The sequence below is a fragment of the Anser anser genome (genome assembly GCF_964211835.1).
Source record: "Anser anser genome assembly, chromosome: 9".
In the NCBI taxonomy this organism is placed as follows: Eukaryota; Metazoa; Chordata; class Aves; order Anseriformes; family Anatidae; genus Anser; species Anser anser.
The window spans coordinates 17,050,860-17,077,330 of NC_139729.1; the positions used below are offsets into that span (position 1 = coordinate 17,050,860).

The window sequence follows — 26,471 nt, forward strand, 5'->3', positions numbered from 1 at the left end:
AACGAGAAGTCAGGTATAATGCTGCTCACAGCTCAGCTACACGCACAGATCAGATGTTTGCACAGGCTGCCCAGGAAACTGCAATGTGCAAATGAGCTCAGCATCTGTGCCCGCAATTTTACATATGCATTTGCAAGGGTAGTAGTTCACCCCCAGCCCCAGTGAAGCAGTTAAGTTTCACATCAGCAAAAGAGACCAAAAGCGTTCCAAAATTCTCCTGCAACGAAGAAAGTGAGAAGTAATACTAAAACTGGTGGATTTACCGCTTTTCCCTCATCTGCTGTGCATCATGCTCTTTCATTTACTCTTACAGGTCAGAAGAACAGAAACCCCCAGAACAGATATTTGTTCTTCTCTTTGTGCTCCGCAGGGAGCTGCCTGCAAGCCTGCACAACAGAGGCATAAGCAACCTAATAAAAGTGGCAGGTAGTGGGGAAGCCCCTTGGCCTACCATCAGTTATTCAGGCACTACGTCCTGAATGAAATTCAACACTGATGTTGTCGGAAGAACTTTGGTGTGGGCTGAAGTCAGTGCAGCTCTCATGTGGCACCAAGCTTGCTATATTCCACTGTAAACAACTGCTAAATTTACCTAAGATCGCCTTTTGATTTCCACCCTCCCACCCTTTGCTGGTTAGAAAAAAATAAAATAAATCTTGTGTTATCACTTCTGCCAGCCTTGATTTCCAAGGCCACTTCTAGGGCTTTGTGATGTGAGGAACGGATAGACCCTCAAATCTCAGTGGTATTCCTCATTTCAAGTCATGATTTTATATATACAAGTTTACATCCACAAAACATTGATGTTCGCTCAACAAAACACATTTTGCATGTGCAGGAGCTACCAGAGAGTCTCAGGAGCCCTGTGTGCAAATGGCAAGCTAGGTAAGAAGACAGACTCTCAGAAATGCAAGTATTATGGTTGCCTATGCAAATTTCCTCAAAATAAAACAGATATATTTACCCTACAAGACCTCCCCTGGGTGACCATTAGTGAGAACATTTTCCAAAAAAAAAAAATACCAACACAAAAAACAAGTAATATTTCTCAATAAGTCAAAAGACCATATAATGTAAACTGAGATGAGGAAGAGGGTGAAAGGGGAAGGACAGTGTGAAAGTTGGCACCCTTTGCAGACAGAGTTGACCCCCATAGCCCTAAAAGTGCCCCAGCCAGCATTTCTAGCAGCAAATCACCCCGTTTTGTTTACGGCCATGCTGCCCAAAGTACATGTACAAGCTGCATTCAATTTAGACTTACTGAGAATGGCTGATGGAAGTAGAAAGAAATGTGCAAAATCCAAGCAAAACATTCAGAGACGGACGGACACATGCACTCATTCCCATACAAAGGTTTCTGGCCACAGCAAAGGATCCTCGCAGAGGTCCTTGATGCAGGTAGCATTCAGCATCTTCAGCCCAACACTTGCAACAGGACAACTGAGAGGCGGCTCATTCCTCCTCAGTCACACGGGAAGCTGCCAAGTCCACATCAGCACGTACAGCAGGCTGCAAATTTTACCAGCTGGTGGCTGCGGCGTGGTCTGGAGGACACACACAGTGCCCCACCGACAGCAGCCCTCAGGTGCTGGAGGGCTGGGGCTTGCTGAGGACAGTTCAGAATGTGCTAGCTCTGCAGAGGCTGCCTCAGAACCAGCACAGGTGCAGCGATAAAAGAAGGGGGAATGGCTTTAAACTAAAGGAAAGTGGTTTAGATTAGATATTAGGAAGAAATCCTTTACTATGAGGGTGGTGAGGCACTGAACAGGCTGCCCAGAGAAGCTGTGGATGCCCCATCCCTGGAGGTGTTCAAGGCCAGGTTGGATGGGGCCCTGGGCAACCTGATCTAGTGGGAGGTGTTTCTGCCCATGGCAGGGGGTTGGAACTGGGTGGGCTTTAAGGTCTCTTCCAAGCCAGACCTTTCTGTGATTCTGTGGAAAAAAAGGAGCTGAGGTCTGTCGCTGTTAGCAGGGTGATGGGCTTGTAACTGCTTTTGTGGAGGGCAAGTCCCAGCTCTAGGGCAGAAATCACATCTTGTTTGCTGCATACTGACCTGTTACCTCAGTTAGCACTTCCACAGGTGGCTGTTCTCTAATGTCCTATAGCTGATGAAGAGGGAAGAAGATGTCCTGAAAACCAGCTCCTGCTCCAGATCACTCCCAGCCTTCCTCTTTCTGTAGGCCAAGGTAGATTAGCCTCTGTAGGGTAATACTGTTCTTGTAAGGAAACATCACAGCATCGCTTACTGGGCACTGAGTCCCTGCTGAGCTCAGGGACACTGCTCACACATCATCCGGGTTGGACTCAGGGCCTGCAGAAGGTGAGTCAGAACAGAGAAGGATCAAATTCAGAGTAAATCTGATGGTGTAACAAGGTCATTCCAGATCACACCACTTCAAGACGCTGTCCTGGCTCAGCTAAATAACCCTTTGTGAGGAGGGATGGGAGACAGGTCTGGTCTGGAGGAGGTGCTCCAGCTTGGGATTAAGAGGCAGAGGTGCAAACAGCATCACGACTGCCTCTGGTCCCTGTTTTCTGTCCACAGGCTGCCTCCTCTCACACCCCATGCTTTAACAGTCCTGCATTGTTTTCAGCCCTCATTCCAGGAGAACACTTTGGAGCTGGTTTATTCTCTAAGAAGTTGAGTGGTCTCCTGGCAGCCCTCAGAGTGGACGTGAAAGGCAGGCAGGAGGACCAGCTGCACTTCTTGCCCTCCTCTGCCTTAACCACGAGGCACCGCTTCTCTTTAGTGTGATCCCCCTCTGATGGGAGCTGGTGATGCTTCCCTCTGTGCCCTCCCTCGGTTGGCTGCAGTGAGGTGACAAGTGGAGCCATTTCATGCCCTGCCCGGGACCTTCATCTCTTCCTTCGCTAAGCGAGGAGACTGTTAAACCACAGCGTCTCATTTTATGGCAGTAACAGGCCAAGCAACAGCTGAGTCCCAAAGACAAGCACGTAGAAGGGGGAACAAATTGCATGAGTCAGACTAAAAGCTTCATAAATATTGACTGGTTTTAACAGTCCCCTGAGGAACAGAGAATCTCATTTTATAACTACATCTCCCTCCCCATTATGCACTCCCTCCTCTCAGGGAGCTGCAAGGGGGGCCGCTCTTCTGGCTTATGCGCACATTATTTTAATTCCTTTCCGCAGTGAAGCTGTGCTGTCCGAGACTTTGCACCAGCCAGCAGCAGGGTATCTGAGCACCTTCCAGTGGTGCTCTAAATAACAGGACCAGGTTGGGCTTTGCTCTCTCAGGTTCACTCTGGGGTAGAAGTGACACAGGCAGAGAAGAAATCAGATATTAAATATATAAAGAATGAAGGCTGAAGAGGGCAGGGTGTTTTTCAGTGTCTCCTTCTTTGATTCCTATCAGGTGAAGCACCATTTGAGAGAAAGAGGGACAGACAGCTGCAAGAATAAAGCAGAGAGAAGAGACAAGTGGTGTCAGGTCTATGATGGTTATGCAGGGAAGGACAGACACTAGGGGACTGCAGGGACTGCGCTACTGAGGAGGGGAATGGTTTAGTGGGCACACAAGTGGACAGAGGGGGTAGGGGTATGCAATGGGATGGGGGAATGCACTGCGAGTCACTGCTCAGGATGGGAGGAAAATGATTCCCGCCTTTCTGAATTCCTCTGTGAAGCTCACCTCACCCCTGCTGTGAGGGCAGCTCTCCTTTCTTGCTGAGAAAAGCTCCCTAACTCCTCCCTCTTGCTGAGGCTGTTTTGCCTCTAGTCTGCCTTTCCCTCTATGGAGCACAATCCCTCCTTTTTTCCAGCTCTGTCATTCCCCACCCTCGTCTCATCCTTGGAAATGCTCTGTGCAAGAAAGCAGAGACCCAGGTCTCCCCATATGGCAGTGTAAAAATCCTGTCTCCACCAGCTGAGATACCTGGTCTCAGCCAAGTCCCATCCTTGGTGCAGAGGTTGCAGGACAGTTTACACATCCTTCCTCCCAACCTTAAGCAAAGGCTCTTTTCCCACAGGTCCTCCCCGAGCAGGTTGTTTGCTTTAGGACCAAACAAACAAAGCTTAAGTGGAGGCCATAAGACCACAGTAAAGCCTGTGAACACTGCTGAGGCTCACCTGAAATATATGATGCATGCGATGTTCTCAGTTGAAGCACTGGAAAAGAAAAATTCCTCCCTCTCTTCAAATCCCAAATGCGCAGCATGCAAAGTGGTTTGGAAACCTGCCACTCTAAGCAAGGCTCAGGCTCTCCTGCTCACAGCAGCTCAACACTGCCTCCTGCATCTTGCAAGTTGTTGAAGAAACATGTTGAATTCCTCTAGTCTGAGGCTTATTCCAAAAAAAGAAGTGTTACTGCTTTGAGATTAAGCTGGTTATCTGGGGACTCCATCTCTTCTAGAGATATCCATTAGATTTAGAAGCAAAGCTCAAAGGGCTTCAGAGAAATGGGAATTTCATACAGAATACCTAGAAGTCTTTACTGCTCCAAGGTCTGCCTGGTAAAGAAAAGGGGGGGTCAGCACACAGAAGCCCCCAAAGGGTCAGCAAGCCACGCACAGCAACACAGCCAGCAGGGCAGGTCCAGAGACAGCAGTCAAGTTCAATCATGAGCCCAGGTCTTCAGTCAGGTCATAAGGAAAGTCCACAGGGATGAGGCAGATCCAAGGTCAAGCTAGAAGCCAACCCACCGGTCAGAACCAGGTCCAGTGATGGCAACCAGGGTCAAACACACCCCAGTGAACAACAGATGTACACGGTGACAGGAGGGGTCTGAGGTCAAGCCAGGAACTCAGCGTACGGGTCAACATCCAGACCTGTAGGTGCTCTGGCCAGAGATACAGCTGACCAGCACCCCTCCAGCATAGCTCAAAAAGAAAGATGGGTCAAGGGCTGAGCTTAAATGAGGCTCCTCAGCCTGCAGCAGAGAGGGTGGGTGGAGGCCCCAGCTGGGGCTGCTCAGGGCCATTAAGGTCTGTTAATGCCCTCGGGCATAGCAGCTGAGTTTAGTGGCATCTAGCTTGCCTGGGCCAGGTCTTCTCCATTCCCACCCCCTGGGCTGGCTGGTTTTGTCCACCCTGGTCAATTTTCCAGTTCGATTGGGTTGGATTACCAGATGTTTGCATGTTTTATGAAAAGAGAAACTTCTATATGAAGAGACTTAGACAAATTAGGACCATATGAGCTCCCATCTTCAGGTTCTCACTATCTTTGAGCTCTAGACACACGTGCGCAGTGGATGGTGTAGAAGACATTATCACTGAGTGAAGTAATTGAGAGAATATGGACACTGTTATTTTTCTATTGGGAATAAAATATGTAAGAACAATAAAATGGAATAATACTGCCAGCACCCAGACAAATGGGCTAAAAGCAATGATATTTCCCAGATGGGAGTCTTACTATAGCCTAACACCTCACATCAACCACCTCATAACTGCAACAAGTGCCAAAAGTCCGCTGGCGTCTGGCAGTGGCTGTCAGGCATCATTCCACCCACTCACTGAGAGCATCCACCCCTCTCCCTTCCAGTGTGTAAATGTAGAAAGTGTCCCTCACTGTCACCAGAGCCCTCACTTGAAAGCACTGGCATACTGTGTTTGCAGGTCACTTGCAGAGCTACAGGACCATCCACCCCGGACTCCTGTGCAAGGTGGTGCTCATCGTGTTATGGCCTCGGCTTCTTGGGGGCTGCTCACTACCGACCAGTTTGCTATGGGCAGCTTAGGGAGAGAGGTGGCTGGAAAAGCACTCCCAGTAGGATGTAGGTGTCCTTCAGCCCAAAGAGAGCTTGGTGGAGAAGGAAGGGGAGTACTTCAGCTGGTTCATCATTAGTTCATAAGGCTGAGAGGAAAGAAGAGTTTATTTCTATATATTATCTCTGCAGGAAAACAAGCAAACAAACAAACAAACAATTTCCTCAGTAGGGAAGTATTCCTTAATGGAAATGTCCCATTTACTTTCAGAGACGCTTCTTGCAAAAAAAATCCATATTTTTTAGTAAAAAATAAATATTAAAAGGGATATTAAAACCACGCAAAGTGCACAGCAAGTTGTAGGGAGAGCTGGGATCAGAAGCCAAAAGCCCAAACATGGAAATGACATTGTCTCTTAATTAAGATGAAGTGCAGGTACCATCAGATGAAGCTATGTTGGGTAATCTGGCTTGATGTAGTATCAAAAAAGCACAAGAGGTGAGTCACTAGGAGTGCATGTACAAGTCAGAGCTTGGCCAAAGTATAGTACAGATGATTCAGTTCTGCAGATGATGATTGGCAGAAGAAGCAGAAATGAAGAACAAAGTCTAGTGCTGTTACTATTAGAGCATTTTTCTTCGTAAGGTTGTAACTGAAAACCAGTAGCAGGTCCCTGATCAATAGTGATGGACAAACAACAAGGAGAAAACAAACCAAGATGAAGTCACGTCCTGAGAAGACACGGAATATGTGTGATGTGCCTCAGTACTCTGCTCTAAACTAATAAAATATGGCTGTGCACCCAGAACTGGCATCTGACCTTCCACTTCTTCTTTTCCCCAGAAAAAAATTGAAGACAGTTGCCCATCCTTGATGTATTCCATATCTGCTGCCAAATCTGCACTCCCCCACTCAGACAGAATCCCAAAATAGGGTGTGATGCCTTTCCCGTTGACAAAGCCATAAGTCACTGTGAGCAAGACGCACTCAATACCATCCAATCAGCTAAATGGAAAGTGCCCCTCTGTTTCCCACCATTTCAGCATTCGTTATATCTCACGTTAATTAATATAGGCACTAGGAAGTGCAATGATAAATTACAAAAACCCATTAACCTGATTCTGTCCAAACTGGTGACATATGGCAACTGGTACGTTAGACAAATCTTCCTTGCTAATGTGGGAGTCCTCGTGTCTGAACTCCATTAACACTAAAGCCATGAAAAAATATTTTTAATGTATGTACGTATGGAACGTATATCAACGTGCATGGACAGTGCATGCCTGTGGGAACATCAAAATTCATTAGATAAGTCTGATATGAGATATATTGAACAGGTTCCATCTGACGTCTGTTACTGGGTCGTTCTGTCCACTCCCAAAGGAGTGAATCATATTGACAGGTTGAATTATATCTCAAGAGATATTTTTCTCCCCTCCTCCAAAGGCCATTTGCAATCACGGCACATCCACTGCCTCTTAAAAGTGAGCTCATCTGGCACTGGGTTGCATTGAAGTCCTCCACCGTGCCTGAAGGAAGAATGCTTCTGGGTGGTGGGAACATGGAGAAGATGTGGTCTGTCCAGCTGTCCCTTGGAGTGCTAACCATCTTGACCATGACTGTGTACATCCCGTCTACACACGGAGAGCCTTTTTTACTACAAGGTAAGCTGGAATACAGGCTAGGTGACACAGGTAGGTGGCTATCTTTTTACTTTGCTTTGCTGTTTGTCATGGCCATGCAACACTTGCTTATTCGTGAAAGAAAATACAAGCAACCTTGAGCTATACTAACCAATCAGTCAACATGGGTGCTACCCAGAGACTTGGTCGTATTAGCATGTCCTTCTGCTCTGCAGCTGGTCGTATAACACATTTTGCTAATCAGTAAAAATAACAGATCTGGTGATATCTGGTAAGGGTGTTTCTTTCTCTCCTCCGAAAAGAAAATTTCTAAGGAAATATATTAAAATATCAGAGAGTAGCAATTCCAGTATGTAGCATATGAGATCTGACAGCTCCTAAATGTCAGTAGTAGGGTGCTGCTGAACTTTTTTTATTCACGAAACTTCTGTTTATATGTTCTTCTCCCATAATTTAAATTAATCTTAGCTTGAACTTATTCTGCAGGAAAATGTCAATCATTCATCTTCTTTCTTAGAGAGATTTGGCAGCAGAAAAAAAAAAAGCAGTTAAATATAGGCTAGAAAATAACATTGCTTTTCAAACGATTTTTCCTCTTATATCACCTATTTATTTTTGTAATGACAACCAAAACATTCCTGAGGCCACTCTATCCAAATACCGCTTCTGTTTAGTTTTTCCTACAGTGTTTATGTATTTTTTTTTCTGTATCAAATCCCTCAAATGACTAAAGGTAACTATTTTAAAATCATAACTGACTTCTAGACTTAGGAAGGAGGTTTATAGCACTCCACGCTAACTGCAAATCTTACACAGTGCGGAGCCCTGCTGCATTCCTCAGGCTTATTTCCTGAGATCACAGACAGCACCCATGCCTTCAGCCACGGCATCGGGTGGGGATAAGCCTGGCCACGTACCCGGAGCATCACTTGGGCCGGGGACCCTCTGCCTATGCGGATTTCTGTGGCTGTGGCTACTGGGATGGATTCCACCACCCTCTTGAGCATCCTGGGGGCTCATCTCTTACAATGTTTTGTCTCATGTGTGTCAAAAATATTTGCATTCGTCCCATCACAGCTATGTATGGCTGATGGCTGTACGAGACCAATTGCTCCTTTCTCACCTCCTCGAAGGGAGTGAGCAGAAGTCTTTAAGGTCCTAAAAGGAGAGGAACATATGTCTTTCTGCATCATTTCTTTGCATTTTATATGGGTTCTGTAGACATTTTCTAGGGCTTTGCAAGATCTGCGTGTGGGGCAGGGGTAAACAGACCAAAAATTTTGGGGAATAACTGCTCTGCTATTTCATGCCCCTCCCCAAAATGAATGCATCACACAGGTTTCAGATGCTCCTGGAAATCTGTTTGGCAGAGCTGGGAGGGTCTCAGTGCCTTGCTGGCTCTGATCTTCCGATCCCCTGTGTCTATCGGATACTGCTGAACCCCTGACCTTCACAACCATTCATTTGAGGGCATAGCCACAACCACTAGAGAGAAACCACTGACAAATCTCCCAAAACGGGCCTCGTAGAGAAGCCCAAATTGCTGGGGGAGCCTGGGGAGGATTTTCCTGGAAAACAGGAAAATTATTCATGGCTGACAACTACCATAAGAGGATTCCTCAGGGAAAAAGAGGCTCACTTTAAACTCCTTCACACCTTGCCTATGGGCAGGAAGAATCCTGTGCCACTGCAGAATGCCGTAATCCTGCAGTCAGCCCCAGTGCTAAGCAAACGCAAGGTTAGATGTAGGGCTGCAGGGCTCTCCAGCTAAGGTGCATGCATCCACCCTCACGAGGAGCTAGCTCCCACCTTCACCAGCCCTGGGGAGAAGGATGGGGTTGGGGTGGAGAAGGGGGAGCGCCCCAGATTTGAGAAGAGAGGGTTCTGTGGATTGGTGTCTGGCTTTGCAAAGGCACCTGATACACTTGGCTTGCAGGAGACATCTTAGCCTTAATTTTTGTTTTACTGTCGGGGGTTGGAGGGTCCATCCTTTTTGGCACGAGAGACCAAGAATGGCATTTTATGTGCTGCAGAGAACCGAGTGCTTCCGGAGAGAGAAGACACAAATCACGAGGACACATTGCTGACTCTCCTTCTTAATAAGAAACTCGCATGGCGGAGACCAGAAAATATTGGTAAGTGAAGGGAGATCCCAGCTTCTTGCAGCTGTGTTCGTATGAATGCAAGGAACCTGCTCCTCAGGTTCCTCAGCAAAGTCTGACTGCTCAGAAAGTGGAAGCCCCGTGTGTCAGTGTGATGGCTATATATGTGATGAGAGCCAGATGCTCTGCACCATGGGGCTTTAGGACCTGCTTTTGCAATGAGGTGTAAAGCTGCCCGAAAACATGCACCCTAGATCCTCAGGCTCTCAACACTGGAGCCATCTCAGCCTTTGGAGCCACCTTTCCACCCACACCCCATAGAGTCCCACGCACTTTGGAGCTGCAGCTCTGTGTGGTGCTGGCACGTTAAAAACAGCAGCATCTTGTGAGCACACAGGGAAGGGGGAGTTAAGATTGTGCAGATTTTTGCAGAGGGGAGGTAAAGATTTTTCTGCCTTTGTTATGTGAACAGACACCAAATCTCAGGCCGTCCTGTATGTCGGGACAGACTCCAAACTCAGGCTCACTGGAGAAAAACTTGGGCTTTCCAGGACGCTACCACCCAGCAAGCGGCCACATGGAGCACAGAGGTCAGATCTTCCCATGGCCACCACAGTGAGGGAAGGGGCTGGGCCGTATGTGGTGGTCTCGGGGCAGGAAGCTGGTTTTCCCTGTGAAAACAGCAGAGAATGGGGCTCAGCAAAAATGTTACCATGAAAATCCATTCATCAGAGTCACGCAGTACTCCTCCCCAGCCCCTTGTTAATGCAGTGAGGCAGTGGTAAAATGATCCTGGGACAAATAGATAAATACAAATAAATCAAGTCCTTATACTAACAAAGGCATTCTTCTTGCAAAGGAGATGCATTCAAAAATAACATTTTTATGATTGCTTTATGGATTATTGCACTTATTACTCCTAGAGGAAAGGCTGCATTTTATGCCAGACAATTGAATATAATGAATCTCTGAGCAGAGCACAGACAGAGGATTTACAGCAGGCAGTTTCTCAAGGCATCATCCATAAATTAACTTCCTTCCCCCTGCTTGAGATAATCTGTTCCAAAATTCGACCGCTGTTCATTTTCTATTCATAGCAGCCACTGGCCAAGCTTACGCTTTGTGGGAAGTCGAGCCAAAATAGGCACTCAGAACTCTGAAAGAGACAAAAATGTGTAAAATAATAATAATAACAACAATAACAATAATAATTTTAACAATAATAATAATCTCTTAAGTGGCACTTTTCACATACGGGTGCTTAATGACATGTTTAAGAGGCATCTGCCTGAGGCTGCTGCTGGCAGTGCCAGGAGTCGAGCCCCACCGCCTGCCTCCCAACCTGTCCCCAGCACCCTTCTGCCTCTCAAACCTAGCCCTGGTGTAAAGGGTTAGCTTAGGAACTGCTGCTTTTCTGAATACCTGAATGTTTTATGAACATCTGTCTGAAAATATTCAGGATTTTTCAACTAAATTGTTGCCTTCTTGAAGGAGAAACTGTGAACGCATGCAGCTCTTTTTCTGGCACCCTCCTGCTCAGCCTCAAACGTGAAAAAAAAGCCCAAGTCTGGCAGGGTGTCTGTGTGCTGAAGGCTTATCTGAAGTCAGGGGAATGATATCCTAAATCCCCTCAGAGGTGCAGAGCAACGCCTGCCGCCACGCCAGGAGCAGACAGAGCAGGCAGCTCCAGGGCTGGTTTTTGGCTCTTGCGGGGCCTAGCAGAGACATTCTTGAGCAATTTCCTGGCTCTTCTGCTTATTTTAGTGCATATTTTCACTAACTGGCACTTCAAAGCAGCAGACGGCTTTGCGCTCTCCTTCCAGAAGAACTGCTGTGGTCTGGTCACTCAGCTTTGGCCGAGCTCGTTCTGTGTGGTACTTTCCATTGTTTCAGCTATCGTGTTTAAAATAATTATCTGATTTTGGCTTCGGATTGAGTCTGGAATAAGGTCCCTCAGCCTTCAAGAGGAGCGAGATGAAGATCCTGCAGCCCTTCCTGCAGCTTTCCTATTGCTAGCCCAGGCCTTTCCCAGCTCAGGTGGGGGCTTTAGACCCATCCACCAGCACCTGACCCCCCCTGTCCTGGACAAGGTATCTCAGGGCGCTTCATTCATCCATGAACACAGGCTTGTGACCGCCTGGTATGGTGCTGCTCAGTCCCAGCTCAGTCTGATGCAGGAAGCTGGTGCCCAGCACCCAGCTACTGCTCAGGGAAGGGCCCACACAGATCCTGCCACATCTTATGCAGTTCCCAGGATAAAACTTAAAATGCAGCGAAGAGACTGGCAGGACCATGTGGGGGCCAATGCCCCCAGAGCTGGTAAACCCAAGAAGCCTCCCTTAAAATGGAGAGCCAGGGCCAAGTCCCATGGGACTGAGCACAGAAACCCTGCTTCTCTGTCACTGTTTCTGCTACCTCTGATTTGGAGATGACTAACAGGAATTAAAGGTTAAATAGGCCTTTCCCTGTCAACCCTTAAAGACGTTACATGAGGAAAGTGCTGCTGATTTGAGCTCTGGGGAGCAATGCCCGTACTGATGTTGCTCTCCCTTCTTGCAGACTGGGAGCTGGCAAAGAAGTTTGAAGAGCTTGAACAGGTGAGAGAAGGAAATGCACAGACACATACATGCCTACGGTTGTGTGAATAATACCTCAGCTACACTATGTATGCTGTCTCGATGCCTTCTCCTTCTGCCTTTACATCCTGCTACTGCTCATTCTGCTGCTTTAATGTAAACGTGTCCCACAAAAGGCAAAGCAAAACCTTGGGCTAAACAGCTGCAGAAGCTGGGAAAGATAAAACCGGAGAAAAGCTGTAGAGTAATGCAGTCCAGGCTGAGGCAGCTCTTGCCTCCACCACTGCTGAGAGGCCAGCAAAAGCCACGCTGGAAAAAAAAAAACAGATGCCAAAGGAAATCTCCATGGAAGAAAAGGGAGGGAGAAGGGGAGGCTTGCTGCCTGCCGCTCATTGCATCAGCGGGCTGCAGCTGAGACTGGGCTCAAGCGAGGGGGGCAGCCCCTGTGCATCTCACCCAGACTGACTCTTCCTGGGGCTCTTTACGAGCATGGAAGGCCCGAGGCATGGCCGGAGCCCTGCCGTACTGTGTGGGCATGCACAGGCACACGTGGATCCTCAAGCTCCTGCTGAGCTCCACTTGGCATCTCTCACTTCTGAGTTAAAAACCACCACAGGGGGTGCCAGGCTGCCAGCTCCGGCTAAGCCCCTCACTCCAGGGCTGAGGCACGTTGAGCTCTGTGAGCTTTCCACATAATAACCAAGGGAAGTCAGCAAGAGCAAGGGGTAGGGACACAAGGAGATGTGAGTGCTCCAAAGGCAGATCCTCCTGGTATGGTCCCGCTCCGGGGAAGACCCTGCCCTCCCCAGGGATGCTGCCGGCCCGGCTGCCTGTTCTCCCGGCCTCTCCTGCGCCGTGCTTGCCAGTAGGCTGTGGGGCTCTTCATGACGGAGCAGTTACTCACTGCTGTGTCTGTTTTTTAACAGCTGGAGAAGTTGAAGGATCAGCTCTCAGCTGAGGAAGGGTCAGAGGTGGCCTACGCTTTGGAAAGTCTCTCAGCATCCCAGCCCAAAAAACGCGGTAAGTTTTGGGTTAGAGCCCCGTCCATGGGTCTGGCTCGGCTGCAGCCGTCCCATTCAGCCCTCATCTCCAGGGCTTCCTTTCTGCCACAAGATGGTGACAGTAAACATGCCCCAGACAGGCTCAGAACAGCGTTTCCCTCCATGCCAGCCCTCTCTCGTTGCTGGCTGGCTGATTTCGCAGCTGGGGAGCAGGGCCGGGTGCCCAGGCGGCCGGCTGTCGGAGCAGGCCCAGGCCCCGCTGCGGGCACTCAGGGCCGCAGCCCCCTTTTCATGGATGACCACGGGGTTATTCGGAGGTGCCTTTGGTCCCCGCAGCGCACCCCTCGCTCTCAGCTGGACGCAAAGCTCATGCTGACGAAATAATGAGGCATGTGGTCTGCAGGCGCTCCCCTCCGCCAAGGTCACTGCCTCCCTGCAGAGAAAAAAGGAGCAATTGTTTGTGCTGCTGAAAAGCGGCAAGAAAAGGGATGTGGAAATCAAGCAGGAATGCAGGGAGCTAATATCTAGAAGGTCCCCAGTCAGTCCCCTCTGCGAGGAAAGCAGGACTGCTCCCTGCAGCACGTCCCCTGAGCTTTGTCTGTATCCAGCCTCTCAGGAGCATCCTGCACCAGCACTGCTGCAAGGCAGGACAAGGACAAAGCCATTCACGCTGGCTTCCAGAAGACTCCATCACAGAGCAGTGGCAGCTGTAAAACAGAAGTCACTGATGACAGATCTGGCCTAAAGCCAAAAGAGCTACCCCACATGCTCTGTGCGTGTGCAGGCTGCCGACCTGCCAGACAGGCGAGGGAAAATCCCCCTTTGTGCAAGGCTGGCTTAAGCACTTAGGTGATCCTTAGGCAATCTGCAATTTATAAGCAGCCCTGGAGGCTGTCATTAATTTGGCTAAACTAATTCATGCCCCCACCAGTCTGGAAGTTTCAACTGTACATAAAACTGCTTCTCCCAGCCAGGTTTAAATCAGATTTTGCCAGATATTAAAGCAGAGAGTGTTTGCTTTCATCTAAAGTCCTTCCAGTTTGGGAGGAGCTTGTGTCTTGGCTTGAGCACTGCTGATCCAGTAGAAGCTTTCTCCCAAGATCCAGCTCTCAAAAAACAGGTAGAAAACCCTTCTTATACCTGACAATAGGAGACCTGCACAGGGCTCAAAGAACCAGACGTGCTGGCAATACAGCTATTTTTTCTGACACCAAAATCCACATCTATCCCTAATCTATTCTTTTTGGAAGATCCCACGGTGATCAATGTTGTTCGGTAGCTGGTAGCAAAATGCTAGAGTGATTGAGCTTTTGAAAAAAAATGTAGTGTCCAGATCAGGTGTCTGCAGGTCAGTATCTGGCTTTTCTGGTTAGTGACAAGTGAGAAGACCTGAGGCTGCAAAACTGCTGGCTGGTAGACAGGAAAGAAAAAGCTGATTCCTGATATTGCTGCAGTAGAGCAAAGGAATAGCAAACCATTATAAATCGAGCTACACAGAAACAAGTTTCAGACCACTTCTTTGTATTTTAAGAAGCCGAAAGAGTCACCTCCTAGAAGTGTTATATGAAATCAAAGCTTATTACTGGGATGTGCCTGGAAACCACAATGCTGTCATAACACCCAACTCTCTCAAGACATTGGGCTTCTGAAAACCCACTCCAGGGCTGCAGTGGGAAGTTGGAAAAAGTCCCTTGTATGCTAAAACTCTTCTCTTGTATCCCTCCCCAGCCTGCTTTTGGAAATACTGCATCTGAAGGCTTGCCAGGAGTGGAAGACGAAGATGGGCCTTTCCCCAAACTGCCTTGCTGGGTATTAAAGTGTTAAAAGTTTGTTCTGTTCTCTCACCGTGCTGCTAACTTGGATGCCATCCTCCGTGACTGCACCACAGCCAAGTCTAACAGGCACCGTGACAGGAGCCCGAGTGGCTACGCGCGGCCGCTCTCCGCTCCTCCCTCCTTCAGGCTTCACCTTCCACCATCTTCTGCTTGGAAGATGTTTCCCAACTTTCCTTGCTGTCCTGTGTGTGCCATTCAGTCTGCTGCCACCACACCCTCTTCCCCTTCTCACCAGGTCCCCCGAGGCACCAAACACCAACTCAGTCTCCCTGAGCTTGGGCCTCCGCGCACATTTGCAGGTGTTGCTCATGGTGGTGCCTGGGCTTCCTGTTACCTCCCACGAGCAGGTCAGTGATGAGCCAGCACCCTCCGTTACAAAAGGAAGGCAGGCTGGGTGCAATGAGAAAGGTTCAGGGCTGCCTGCCTTACCTAGCCGAGCCAGAGCTGTTCCTTGTCGTGTCCTGCCAGCGAGCACAGTAGGTTTGGGGGAGGACAAGCACAGAAGTCTGGACCCTTTGGATATCACTCCAATAAAGATTTTCTGTTGCACAGAAGTATGTGCTGTTTTCTTTCTCGTCCCTTGCATAGGCCCAATGGGGGGAGCATGTTTGTTACCTAATGGGTCATGTGAAGTTTAAAATGAAAAATACTCCTATTAAACACCTAGCAACACGTTTGCTGTAATATGCCTGAGGAATAAGCCCTTCCTTTGGCCAGAACTGGGAATGAGAGCTGGGTCTGCGCCGTGTGTGGGCTGCTGTACTCATGGGACTGGACCAGTCCCACTCACTTCTATCTGCTCACCCCAAAGAGAGGTTTTGGGAAGACATTTTTTTTCTCTGGTCAGTGCAGATGCTAGCTGTTTTCTCCTACTGCAGAATTATGTCTGCACCTGCCCAAAAGGAAGAGATCACAATCCCTCTGTGGGTCCTACATGTAATCATTTTAAGTTCTGTTATCCAAGTTTACTTGCAAAGCAAAAGGACCATGTTGACTGACTTTGACTAGAATTGAACTGTCTCTCCAGGCCTGTCTAACTATGTTATTTAACTGCAGCTTGCGTACTATGTATTCTTCAAAACTTTATCTCTCCCAAAGCACTAATTACCATGCTACATTCATTGCCTAGGGCTCTGGCAAGATGTGCATGCTTACCACAGCAGTACGTTGTGTGTACTTCATCAACAGGAGATCTATTCATCTTACTACAGGATAAAGCTGGCATATATAGAATAAAAACAGTTTGATTATATAGGTGAGGTCTAATCATATGGAAAACAAAGCGTGCTGTTAGCGTTAATTCATTGCTATTTCCTTAGTAGTGATTAGGAACAAATTTCCCCTTTTCTGTTGAATTTGTGAATGTGAAAAAGGTATGCGGGAACATACATTCACATACCCTCACTACAACATCAAATTCAGGAAAAAAAAGTATAGCCTATTGCTAAGAGAAGGATCTCTCTTTCCTTTTAAGCGTTGGGTGCTGCAAGCGAAGGGGAGCTATACCGAGTGCCCCAAGGTGGTGTTCAGCACAGGTGCCTTCAGCTGGCAGGAAATCCCAGTGCAATGACAGGCTGGAGCAGCAGCAGGCTCCATCTGTTACCTGCTAGCTGGAGCCATGCGTCCCCTGCCCGGTGTGACAGCTCACCAGTGAGTCAGGAAAAGGAATGCAGTGTCATGGCTATTTAACATCATGCTCTGATCCCATACACAGGAATTCCCTGGGGTGCAATGCACCTCTGCATCCTACCAGTGCAATTACTTAAGTGTTCACGGTACCCAGACCACCCCACCATTTCCTATCCTGCTGTGTTGGCTGCTTCTGCCGGGATGATGAGCATCAGTGCTGAATGCAATTCATATATGAGTTCGGAGCAAAGGTGGTGAAGCTCTTGCAAGACTCACCATCAGTGTGACACTGTGGAGCTCCTGTCCTTCCTCCTAAACACACAGGGCAGAAAACGTTCCTGGGATGCCACCTCCACATCATGGCTGCTTGCACCTTACCCATGCTTGGGCAATCACTCCTGCTAAAGCTAATGACCCACAGGCGATAATTAAAGGGAATTCACTTAGGCATCCTGGTAGATCATGTTGATTTATTAGCAGAAAATCCTCACAGGCATCTGAATGGGTTTGCAAGCAGGCAGCACAGGGCTAATCTAGCATGCAATGGATGCTGTAGTATATCCTCACTTCATGTTTGTTGACCTGCATGCTATGCACGATGACTAAAGCTATCCAACATTTACCCATGAACAAATGATGGCATTTATCCTTTCAGACATCATTGTACTTTAAATAGTGCCTGTTGATGAATGGATTTTAAAGTGTATTTGAGCCACAGGAGACTGCAGTTTGCTCTGAGGTGGATGGGGAAGAGAAAGGCTGTTGCTTTCTCCCAGGTAATCCATGCAGTGCAACAAGAGCCAAGAGCAGGACTGAAGCTTTCAGGTCACAGTTACAGTCAACACCGCCACAGAGGCCTCTGTCCTGATTTGCTTTCATGTTTTCTTTCAGATGGAGGACATTTCTGCACTCAACTATGGGCTATAAAACCCCTCTTTATTTAGAAACCCACACTAATACTAACTGTCTGTTGGAAAACTTTTATGATCCAGCAGATCTGGTACGTTAGCATTGGATTCTTCTGATCGGAGTCTCCCAAAATACGTCCTGCAATGACTGTGACCATGCTGCTTTTAACCGACAACTATATGAGGGGTCAGGAACACACGACTTCCATAATCTGCCCATACTCCGTACATATGGCTGTATCACAATCAGATTATCTGCAGACTGTCTGGGTGAGCTCAGTGCAATAAGATAACTGTTTACTAAACCCCAGGGCACACTCGGGATAGGTGGTTGCAGCATGCTCCAGAGGACAGGGGCTGAGACTGTCTGGGATTGCATTTACGGATTCTTTTCTAGCATGGACAGAAAATCTTGTGTCAGGTCAGCCACTCAGCCCCAAACCCTTCATCTGCAAGCTTAAAGGTAGAAAATGAGCACTGGGACTAGGGGACATGTACTTGATGCTGCCTGCCCTTATGAATGGGGACCTCTCCTCCCACTATGGCCTATACTGGGGCAATTGCCCAAAGGTGCCAATCCTTTGAATAGCTTTAATCTCAAGGATGCATTGACTTCCCAAGTCCTTTCCTACAGCTGACTGAGAAGCTGACTGTATTTTTCCCCATCTTGCTAGCTGATTGCCAGTTTCTTTGTGCCTCACATAAGATCAGGAAATACACACTTAACTTCTATCTCTTGCCTTACTGCAACCCTCTGCCTAACACAAGGTAAATATGTGGCAAGATGTATTTTGTTTTCCTAGTTCTATATAATCCTTTCTCAGTGGATCATCTTTTGCAATTCTAAGGATGATTTATACCCAAGAATAGCAATCCAAGGCATTTAGCTGACATGGATCATAGTCCAGAAAGGAGCACGTGAGGTTTAGAAAAGATCAGCTAGGAATCTGAGCACAGAGATGTCAGCAAACAGCTTTTTTCTGCAATATTTTATAAGCTGGAAAAAAGTGAAAAGCAATGAAGCAGGATTTAAAATTACCTGTTTTACTCTGAATTGAAATGGAGAGGACAGGCATACGTTTACATGTTATCAGACTAAGAAATGCTTGAACTTTTACAGTTGGACATGTGATTATGCCCCATGCATGCATCAAGAGGCTAAAATAAGGCATACGATGCAGATGGCTTAGGAAGTAGATGACTTCATATTTGGACGCTATCCTATGTTATGCATAGGGAGGACTGAAATGTATTCATCAGCTTAGAGGAGGAAACTAAAAGTCTCACCACATTTCAAGATATGCCATACAATGAAAACATTTCTAAATTTGGTGTGGAGATATGAGAAACACTGTTAAAAGCATCAGTACAAATCCTAAGGTATTTTCATTTTTCTTATTCAGACTAACTCCTATGATATCAGTATGTTTTTTTCCCAAATAGCAGTTCAAATAAAACCTGGGTTTGTCCCGTAACTGTTAAATTCTCCCTTCACCTACCAGACAAACACCCTCTTGAAAGAAATGTGCAAAGCAAACTGTCTGCTTCTCATGGACTGCTGTTGGCTTCTTTGAAAGTTTTATTTTAAATCAAAAAATTCTAACAGTCCTTGCTAGGAAAATGAACTTCTGCAGGTTTAAGAGAGAAATGCCATGCAATCAAACTATATACATATTTTCTGTTTCCTCCTATCAGTGGCACTGTGCACAACTGTGAGAGCATTCTGACCTGATGAACTGAATTTGTTACTATCTGTAAATGCAATGTTTGTAAAATGCAACGTGAAATAGATTTTGCAGGAGGTCATTTCCTTGAGTGTTGAATCATTAGTCAATGACAAGACATGATCTGGTGCATCTTCCGCATTTCTGTGATGTTTCCAGTACAGCATCAATCATTCAGAACAGAAGCACCTGTAGGCAGAAAAGCAGTAAATATTATATTTTCCCAGATCAGGACTGCAAGGCTTGGACAAAGACACAGTAAGAAGATGGAAAAGCTAAGGAATACTTGTTTTCTTTTAAGAGGGTACCGAGTTCTAATTTATGGGCTTCAAGGTAAGCTGCGTCACAAACCATGTTAAAAGAAGCCATCCTTTCCCAGGGCTCCCTACCCAAACCTACTGGCACGACTTGAGTACCTCCGCGTGACAGAGCAGGTGGGGCTCTCCATGCCATGCATGCCCACACCTGGAGTACTCTGGCTTACTTGCAGAAACTGCTAACCCTTGGTGTTGCCAAGACGGCTCACTCCGATCCGGTCGAGAGGAATCCCAAACCGTCTCTTAGGCAGCTCCACCACTTTCCTGCAGGGGGAGAAAGGGAAAGAAGGACGGAAAGAACTGGGAGAAGACATCATAGGAATAATCAGAAGTGTTACTAAGTCTTTGATTCCTCCATTCATCCCACTCGCAACTTTATTGTACAGACAGAAGAGCTGTGCTGCAGCAGCTGAAAATGTGTTTAAAAGAAAAAAAGCTTCACTTGTCTCAAAAACGAATAGTCATGAGTTGCACCTGTTTTACAGACTGACGTTGATGTGCTATCCCTGCTTTTATCTGACAGCAAACAAACAACTTCACAGGTTAACTGCTATTAATAAAAGAAGGGAGATGCACAGCCCTCAGTCCCCTGTTCTCAAAAACCTATAGATCAAGCACTTTTGCACTAAGCCGTAGGGAAATCAAAGTGGCTCAGGGCTGCTCCTCAGCTCATCACCCCACAGGCAGCACTCTGCCCCCCGCACAGCGTAGGCACAATCTGATGGGGGCAGGTGGGACTTGGGCTGCTGGAGCCGGACTGAGCCTGGTTTGATGAAAAGGGGACTTCACTTCCCAGACTGGTTTGCGTGGGGGGTTTCTGCATCTGCATCAGTTGCAATACCGCCGTGGTCTGCAGTTAAACAGAGAAGGAGACTGTGAAATCATGTCAACGGGGAAGGCTGAGCCGTCTTGGAGAAGTTGTGCAGCTGAGCTTCCCCTCTTGTGGCCGTCTGGGGCCATAACAGGACCATCTGCCTCCACAGCCTGCCGCTCATCTTCCAGGTAAAACTGCCCATTTCAGCACTTACTAGGGACAGAGTGATCGTTTCTATTTAAAACAGCCTTTTTAAAGATCTCCAGAGTTTTTTCCTTCTCTTCAGCTACAGAACCTTCCACCTCTTCTGAGAACTTTTGCTTTTCCCATGCTTTCAAAGCTATATAAATTGATGTTGACAAGCAAGGTTAGGATCTACGCCCACCTGTAACCAGTGGGTGCCACAACAGGGGTTGCTGTTAAGTGGCCCTGCATTTGATTTGCTCTCTTCCAAAAGTTTCTGTTATTTTTGGCAGGTACTCTGCCTGCTGTATTGCTTCAGAGGGTTAAATCTATTTAACAACTTTCGTGCTTCAAAAGTCATTAACTAAAGTCTCTATAGGTAATCCTCTCAGACAGTACATGAGTGGACAGTTATCTGCTGTGGGCACAACAATGACAGGCTGCTCAATCCTCTGTTTTATTCCTGTGAGTGCAGCAGCCTCTGCCTGTTTCCACCTGAAGGTACAGCCTTTCGACTGCTTCACAGCACGCATCTGATCCATGGCTCGTGCTGATGACAGTGTCGGACTGTCAGTGCAGTCAGAGCAGCTCAGGTGATTCTCATAAATGTGTCAATCCCAAACTCAGAAACTAGTCAGCTCCTCAGAAGTGATAACCTCAAAGCCAAACTGCAAACTGTGCTGATGATGCTGGGAAAGGAGAAAAATTTTGTACAGCGTCTCCCTCACTTGCACGATCTCATTATTCAGAGACAAGCTGTTATAAAACCTAAAAATTTTCACCACAATTTCCCCTTTGCATGTTCCCCCCAACCCTTGTATGGCACGTAGAATGAAACAAGATTTCCACACAAAAAGCACGTGACAAATTGGGATTACCATGTACTTTTGCAAAAAAGGCACTGTGGCTTCAAAGATGAACTAGAATTTCTTCCCCTCAGAAGGGAAACAGGCTAAAAAAGCAAACAAAGAATGAACTGATTTTGATCTCTTGAAGTGATATACAGACAAAATAGTTCTACTCAAGGATTTAAAAATTTTATACTTTAACACTTTTGGCTGCATGTATAAAGTCCTAGTAGCAGACTGTACGGATAAGTGGAAAAATGACAAGAAAATATTGCAAAACACTGTCTAGAGGGAAAAAAAAAAACAACCAAAAAAACCTGTAACATTGACTGGCTTTTGTGAATACTTTCCATTTTCAGATTAAGCTTTAAGCATGTTATTAAATACTGACCGCACTGGGGATTCCATTCAAAAAGAAGACAGTTACCAGAAGAAGGGAACAAGACACTTAAGCTCTCTCAGGTACGGAGAACATCCCCTTGAGCGTTGCACCAGACATGCTGACTTTCCCCAGCCGTAAACTTGTTTATCTTCCAGCATGTACTGTAAAGGTACTGGTGTACTGTTGTATTGATTAAACCCTGACTTATCATAAGTTGATCAAGATCTTGAAGCTTTTTTCCTTGGAAGCCCATTCTATACCCTGTCCATTTTCACAATGTGATGTTTGTCTTGCCATTCAAGATGCGTACCACCATACCTTCTCTTCATCCCACCGTTGGGAACACCTAACCCTAACCCCTTAGCTTTTGAACCTCAGGCATATTTTGGCTTTAAGAAATCTCAGAACCAAAAAGGTAGCTTTAAACTGAATGTTAGCTCACATCAGTGAAAAGAAGCGTACTTAAAAAATGCATGTCTTTGAACTTTCTTTGTTAGCTGGATGGCACTTTGGGGATAAAATGAACTACTGCATATATTATTCATCACAACTGAAGAATTACATATTGTGCAACCAGAATGCTTTCTGAAGAGTTTCTGGTACCCTGTTCTGAGGCACCTTGTGACTGACCAGTGAAATTACTAGTGGCTAAACCTAAGCCATGTGTATCCAGGACAACCTGCCAGCAGCCTTCTTCCAGCTTTATCACTGGTAGGAGCCATCTAAGAATTTACCTCTGTTTGCCTTTAGTATCCACAGAGGTCGCAGAAATTCTGTCGATTGGGGAGCCAAATCCTGGGAAACTTCTTTTCTTCTTGGTCTCAGTCACTTCATTCTCCAGAGACACCAGCTCATCAAGCAGGAACAGTTTGGCTGCCAGGTTGGAGGCTGCCTTCTCTTCACTGGCAGTTGGGTGTGCTTCCATGCCCAGAGCAGCAGAAGGCTCCAAAGGCTGCAAAAGAAAGCAGGGATGTTTGTTTGCTGCTGAAGGTCCAGAAAAGCCTTTTCAATCAATATCAAAGCAGCAGCCCTATAAATACACAATTACTAGGATACTAAACCTGAGCCAATGTTTTAAAACTAAGTTTTTTCTGTGAAACTTGGTCATAGTCCAACCACAGGAGTTTGATATAAAAGGCTGGAATACTTTCTGGTGGAATTGAACTCCCCTTCATTATTATTGAAAGACTCATCAAAATCATAAAGACTTAGGACTTCACAAAGCCCATTTTTTTGTGGGAGAGGTCACTATTGTTATCTCAGCAGTGTGATCAGTATCACTTACAACATGAGCTGAATAACCATCACAGAGGTGACCTAATATGCTTATATCTACGTGGTCCACACCATAGTTGTGGTGGTGACACTTCCTACTACTGGTGGGTGGCATAACGAGCGACGGAGCATATAAAATTCTGACCTTTATATAAGGAGGAGCACATGACCACAATAATCACAAGAAGGAAGCAACATTTAATATTTTCGTAAAGGACCTCATATTGTCCTCTAATTTTCAAGTGCCATTGAGTGGTCCTTTCTGTTCCTTTTCAGGGCTATAAAACTTACATAAAGGTCTACAACAGAATTATACCTTCAAAAAAATGAATGAACTCTCCCCTCTGATTAGTGGGGATAAATATGTACAATAAGGCTTGAAACTGGAAAGTAAAAAGTAGCCTCTGTTCTTGAGAGCTACGTGCAGTTTTACTTATTTCATCTTTAAAAGGGTATTATAAATTTGAAAAAGGAAAGAGAATGCTTAAATGATAATCAGAGGTAGACAAAGGTTTTCCTGTTATGAATCACCAAACAAAGCACAACATCACAGATAAGCAAAAAGAGGAGTGTTGGAGCAAGGGTACAAAGGAGGGTTTATAAACAGAAAAGACGTGAATAAAAGAGACTAGTAAAAACTACTAATTTTTCATTAAAAAAAAGGAAAAAAAAGATTGCTCACTTGTTTACTCATTGAAGTCACCAGATTTAAAATAAATACAAGCAGTTACTTTTTTAAACGCATAGATGAAGTTGAATGCATTGCCAAAGGATGTCACAGATAACAAGACTTTGGTAAGAAATTCAGGCTCCCCATCGACAGCTAAATAGAAAGCCCTGGTCCAGTGCAGTTTCTGGATCAGGAAGTCTCTGAAGATGTTGTGTTCCTATATTCTTTTCACAAACATCTGTCTGTAATAGATACAGGATACCAGGTCTCTGTGGTATCACAACAGCAGCTGCTGCAGCATTAGTATGGGGAGTGGTTCCCCTAAGCCCTATTTCCTATAACAAATATTATTTTTTAAAATCAGGACATGCTCACTTGAAGCCAGAGAGCAAGGCAGAAGGATCCATCAGCATTCTCCAGTATGCATCTAACTTCTAAGCTCATCTTAAAAACCTGTGTAAAGATCCTACAGCCAAACAGTGCTACTTTGATTAAACTTTATATCCTTGATTTTTATGACATGAAACCGTTACATAAATATCTTTGCTGCCTCATCTGTTTTACGTCAGGATGACATAAAAGAGAATGCACTAGAAATATTTTCAGGTGCAATCTCTACATATCTTACTGGATGAAATGTGAAACAGGAGTTCTCCCATTTCATCCACTGCTTTCCTTCGCAAGATTAGGCGAGTTACTTTGCTCCTTCCCTCTCCTGATCCCTTGTGTCTCCTTTCATTTGTAAGTTTTGAGCAGGGGGTCTTCTGCCCAGGCTCTCCTTATGGCTCCTGGAAGCTGCTGACTCCTCAGGCTATTTGTCTTTTAAGAAAGAGAAGGAAACTCTCCCTTCAGTGTTAGCTTGTTTCCCCCCTCCCACCACCCCGTTTTCCCCTGCAAGGAGTTCTCTCTCTGGAGTCACTGGACAATGTTTTAATACAGGGAAATGGGACCGTGTTTGAGGAGAGCCTGTGTGAATCTGGGTGAGACTTCATTCCACCTGTCCTTTCAGCACCATGCGCTTTGCATCCCTCTTTTCACTGGGCAGGTTTTCCTGCCCCTGTTTTGCCTTTGCACCACCAATATGCGCTGATCATCTTTCAGCGTGTGCCCTCCACAATCTGTGGCCAGGAGCAACTTAGGAAGAGCCGGGTTACGTGACAGCTACCAGAAACATTCACCTACCTCTGGAGCTGCCTCTGCTAGGAGCATCAAGCTGGAGTGCCGCTGCAGCAGGGTAATCACGAGGGCCAAATGCACCACAACAAGCTGAAGCTGCAGCATCTGCAAAGGAGAACAATCATTAATGGCTCCATAGCCACATTCCCAGATGAGAGAGAGAAGGCAGCAAATACCCATGAAAGGCTCTACAGACTGATGGTGGAAAGATGAAGAGGATATCTCACTTCAAAGTTCTTTAAGAAGTAAAAAGGAGACCCTGTTCCCATGGTTGTTCATAAATCTTATCTTACAGAATCACTGGGTAAAAATCAGCAACCAGTCAGTGTCAGCTGAGCACCCTTCTTTTCTGGGTGCAGAATCAGCTCCCTCCTCTTCACTCCTTTAGGGCTCTGTAGATCTTTTAATTCCTTTCTGCACAATGGCCCACTCCTTGCAGCGGGAGGAGTAACGAATGCAAAATTGGGTTAAAACGAGGTAAATTAGACACTCACTTGTAAGCAGAGAGAATTTGGCTCAAGACCACCCAGGTTAATCTTGACCTCCCCATGTGGTGGACAGGTGCCTAGAGCTGTTACAGAAATCACACGTCTCCCCAGCAGCATTTTGAAAGCAAGGCTGAATTTCACTAGTCTCTGATGTGAGTTAATGGTAGCCACAACTTCCAGGATCTTCTTGGGATCTTGGAAGAAAGCTTTATAGCTTCCACAGCCAGGAAGAAGATGCATAGGAAGACATTGCTGAGACTGGTATTGTTGTGACCACATGCTACCACTGCAGAATTGCAGATGCCTCCAGAGCCTTAAAGTAAGGCAGAGAGGTTCAAGTTTTGGCAGGCTCAAGATCAGGAAACTGCAGGGATTTCATTGCCCATGGACCTGGGCTAACATTGTTTAAGTCCTTGACTGGATTTAGCTCTTAAAACCTGACATGCCTCTGACTTGACCAGGTGGGAATCTTTCAGCTGATGTTAATAAGAACCAGCCTGTTTCCAGGTTCAGCCCCAGAGTGTAATTCAAGCCTGCTTCTGCGACTCTTTGCTGACCCTTCTCTCAGCAAAAGCAAAAATAGAAAGGAGGTATAAATACATTTCTATGATGTACAGCAGTTGTTTTATCCTTTGCTTAGAAAATCTCCCATAAGACCAGGCAGAATACACATGGTAAAAAGTATTTGGCTTTGCACTTTTTCCTGCACTACAAAAGAGAGAAGCCACAAAAGTGCTTGGAGTCCAGTTTTAACAAGATACATCATTTATACAGCTTCTTGAAACTCTGTTTCTTGCTTGGTGGCTTGTTTCTTTTTAATATGTTTTGCATGTGCTTCTGTTATCTGGTTACCCTATTATGTATCTTCTTTATATTGTTCTTGAGGATTCATTATAGTGAGGAAGAAAGCAGCTAGTTGTTCTGCAGGGGTGAAACAGTCTAAGTTCACTGGGATCAAAGGACAAAGACAAAGCACAAACGAGGTGGTACCACTGTCTCTCAGCTTGATAAGAAGAGCCATTAAAGCCAGACAAGGGTTTGGCTTGGTGTTTTTAAAGCTGTAGCCCTCTACAATGTATATTTTTGTACGTGGGTGTGCATTGAAATTTGAAGTAGTAGTCTACTACCTTCACAGGTAACCACATCCTGATTATTTGGATACAGGGACATAAAAATAAATGGCAAGGTTAAAAACACATGTTTATTATGGTTTAAGGTCTGTGCTGGTATTCAT

General features: G+C 46.1%; 2 protein-coding genes and 1 long non-coding RNA gene across 8 annotated transcripts; 1 reads left to right on the forward strand and 2 right to left on the reverse strand.

Annotated features, from left to right (window-relative positions):
* Nucleotide 1: 1 nt before the first annotated feature.
* Nucleotides 2-4,861, reverse strand: LOC310903835. Of its 2 annotated transcripts, none has more exons than XR_014587850.1 (3): nucleotides 4,090-4,861; nucleotides 2,054-2,311; nucleotides 2-1,478 (listed from the first exon to the last, which is right to left on the reverse strand). It is a non-coding gene; the product is annotated as an uncharacterized lncRNA (long non-coding RNA). The 2 variants fall into 2 exon arrangements; XR_014587851.1 differs by having other exon boundaries at nucleotides 2-1,509.
* Nucleotides 4,862-5,773: 912 nt separating this feature from the next.
* On the forward strand, nucleotides 5,774-16,764 carry UTS2B (urotensin 2B). The gene is made up of 5 exons (XM_083848222.1): nucleotides 5,774-7,330; nucleotides 9,343-9,444; nucleotides 11,971-12,008; nucleotides 12,914-13,007; nucleotides 14,717-16,764. The coding sequence occupies exons 1-5, from the start codon at nucleotides 7,207-7,209 to the stop codon at nucleotides 14,740-14,742; spliced, it is 384 nt and encodes a 127-aa protein (XP_083704348.1). The 5' UTR covers nucleotides 5,774-7,206; the 3' UTR covers nucleotides 14,743-16,764.
* A 141-nt stretch (nucleotides 16,765-16,905) lies between these two features.
* OSTN (osteocrin) lies at nucleotides 16,906-25,665 on the reverse strand. Of its 5 annotated transcripts, none has more exons than XR_014588005.1 (5): nucleotides 25,244-25,649; nucleotides 24,756-24,854; nucleotides 22,363-22,580; nucleotides 19,501-19,665; nucleotides 16,906-19,273 (listed from the first exon to the last, which is right to left on the reverse strand). XR_014588005.1 is itself a non-coding variant. In XM_083848219.1 (5 exons), the coding sequence occupies exons 1-4, from the start codon at nucleotides 25,514-25,516 to the stop codon at nucleotides 19,581-19,583; spliced, it is 675 nt and encodes a 224-aa protein (XP_083704345.1). In that variant the 5' UTR covers nucleotides 25,517-25,649; the 3' UTR covers nucleotides 16,906-19,273; nucleotides 19,569-19,580. The 5 variants fall into 5 exon arrangements, 4 of the variants coding, with proteins under 4 accessions (XP_083704345.1, XP_083704344.1, XP_083704347.1 ...); XM_083848219.1 differs by having other exon boundaries at nucleotides 19,569-19,665; XM_083848218.1 differs by having other exon boundaries at nucleotides 19,586-19,665; nucleotides 25,244-25,645.
* Between the last annotated feature and the right edge of the window lie 806 nt (nucleotides 25,666-26,471).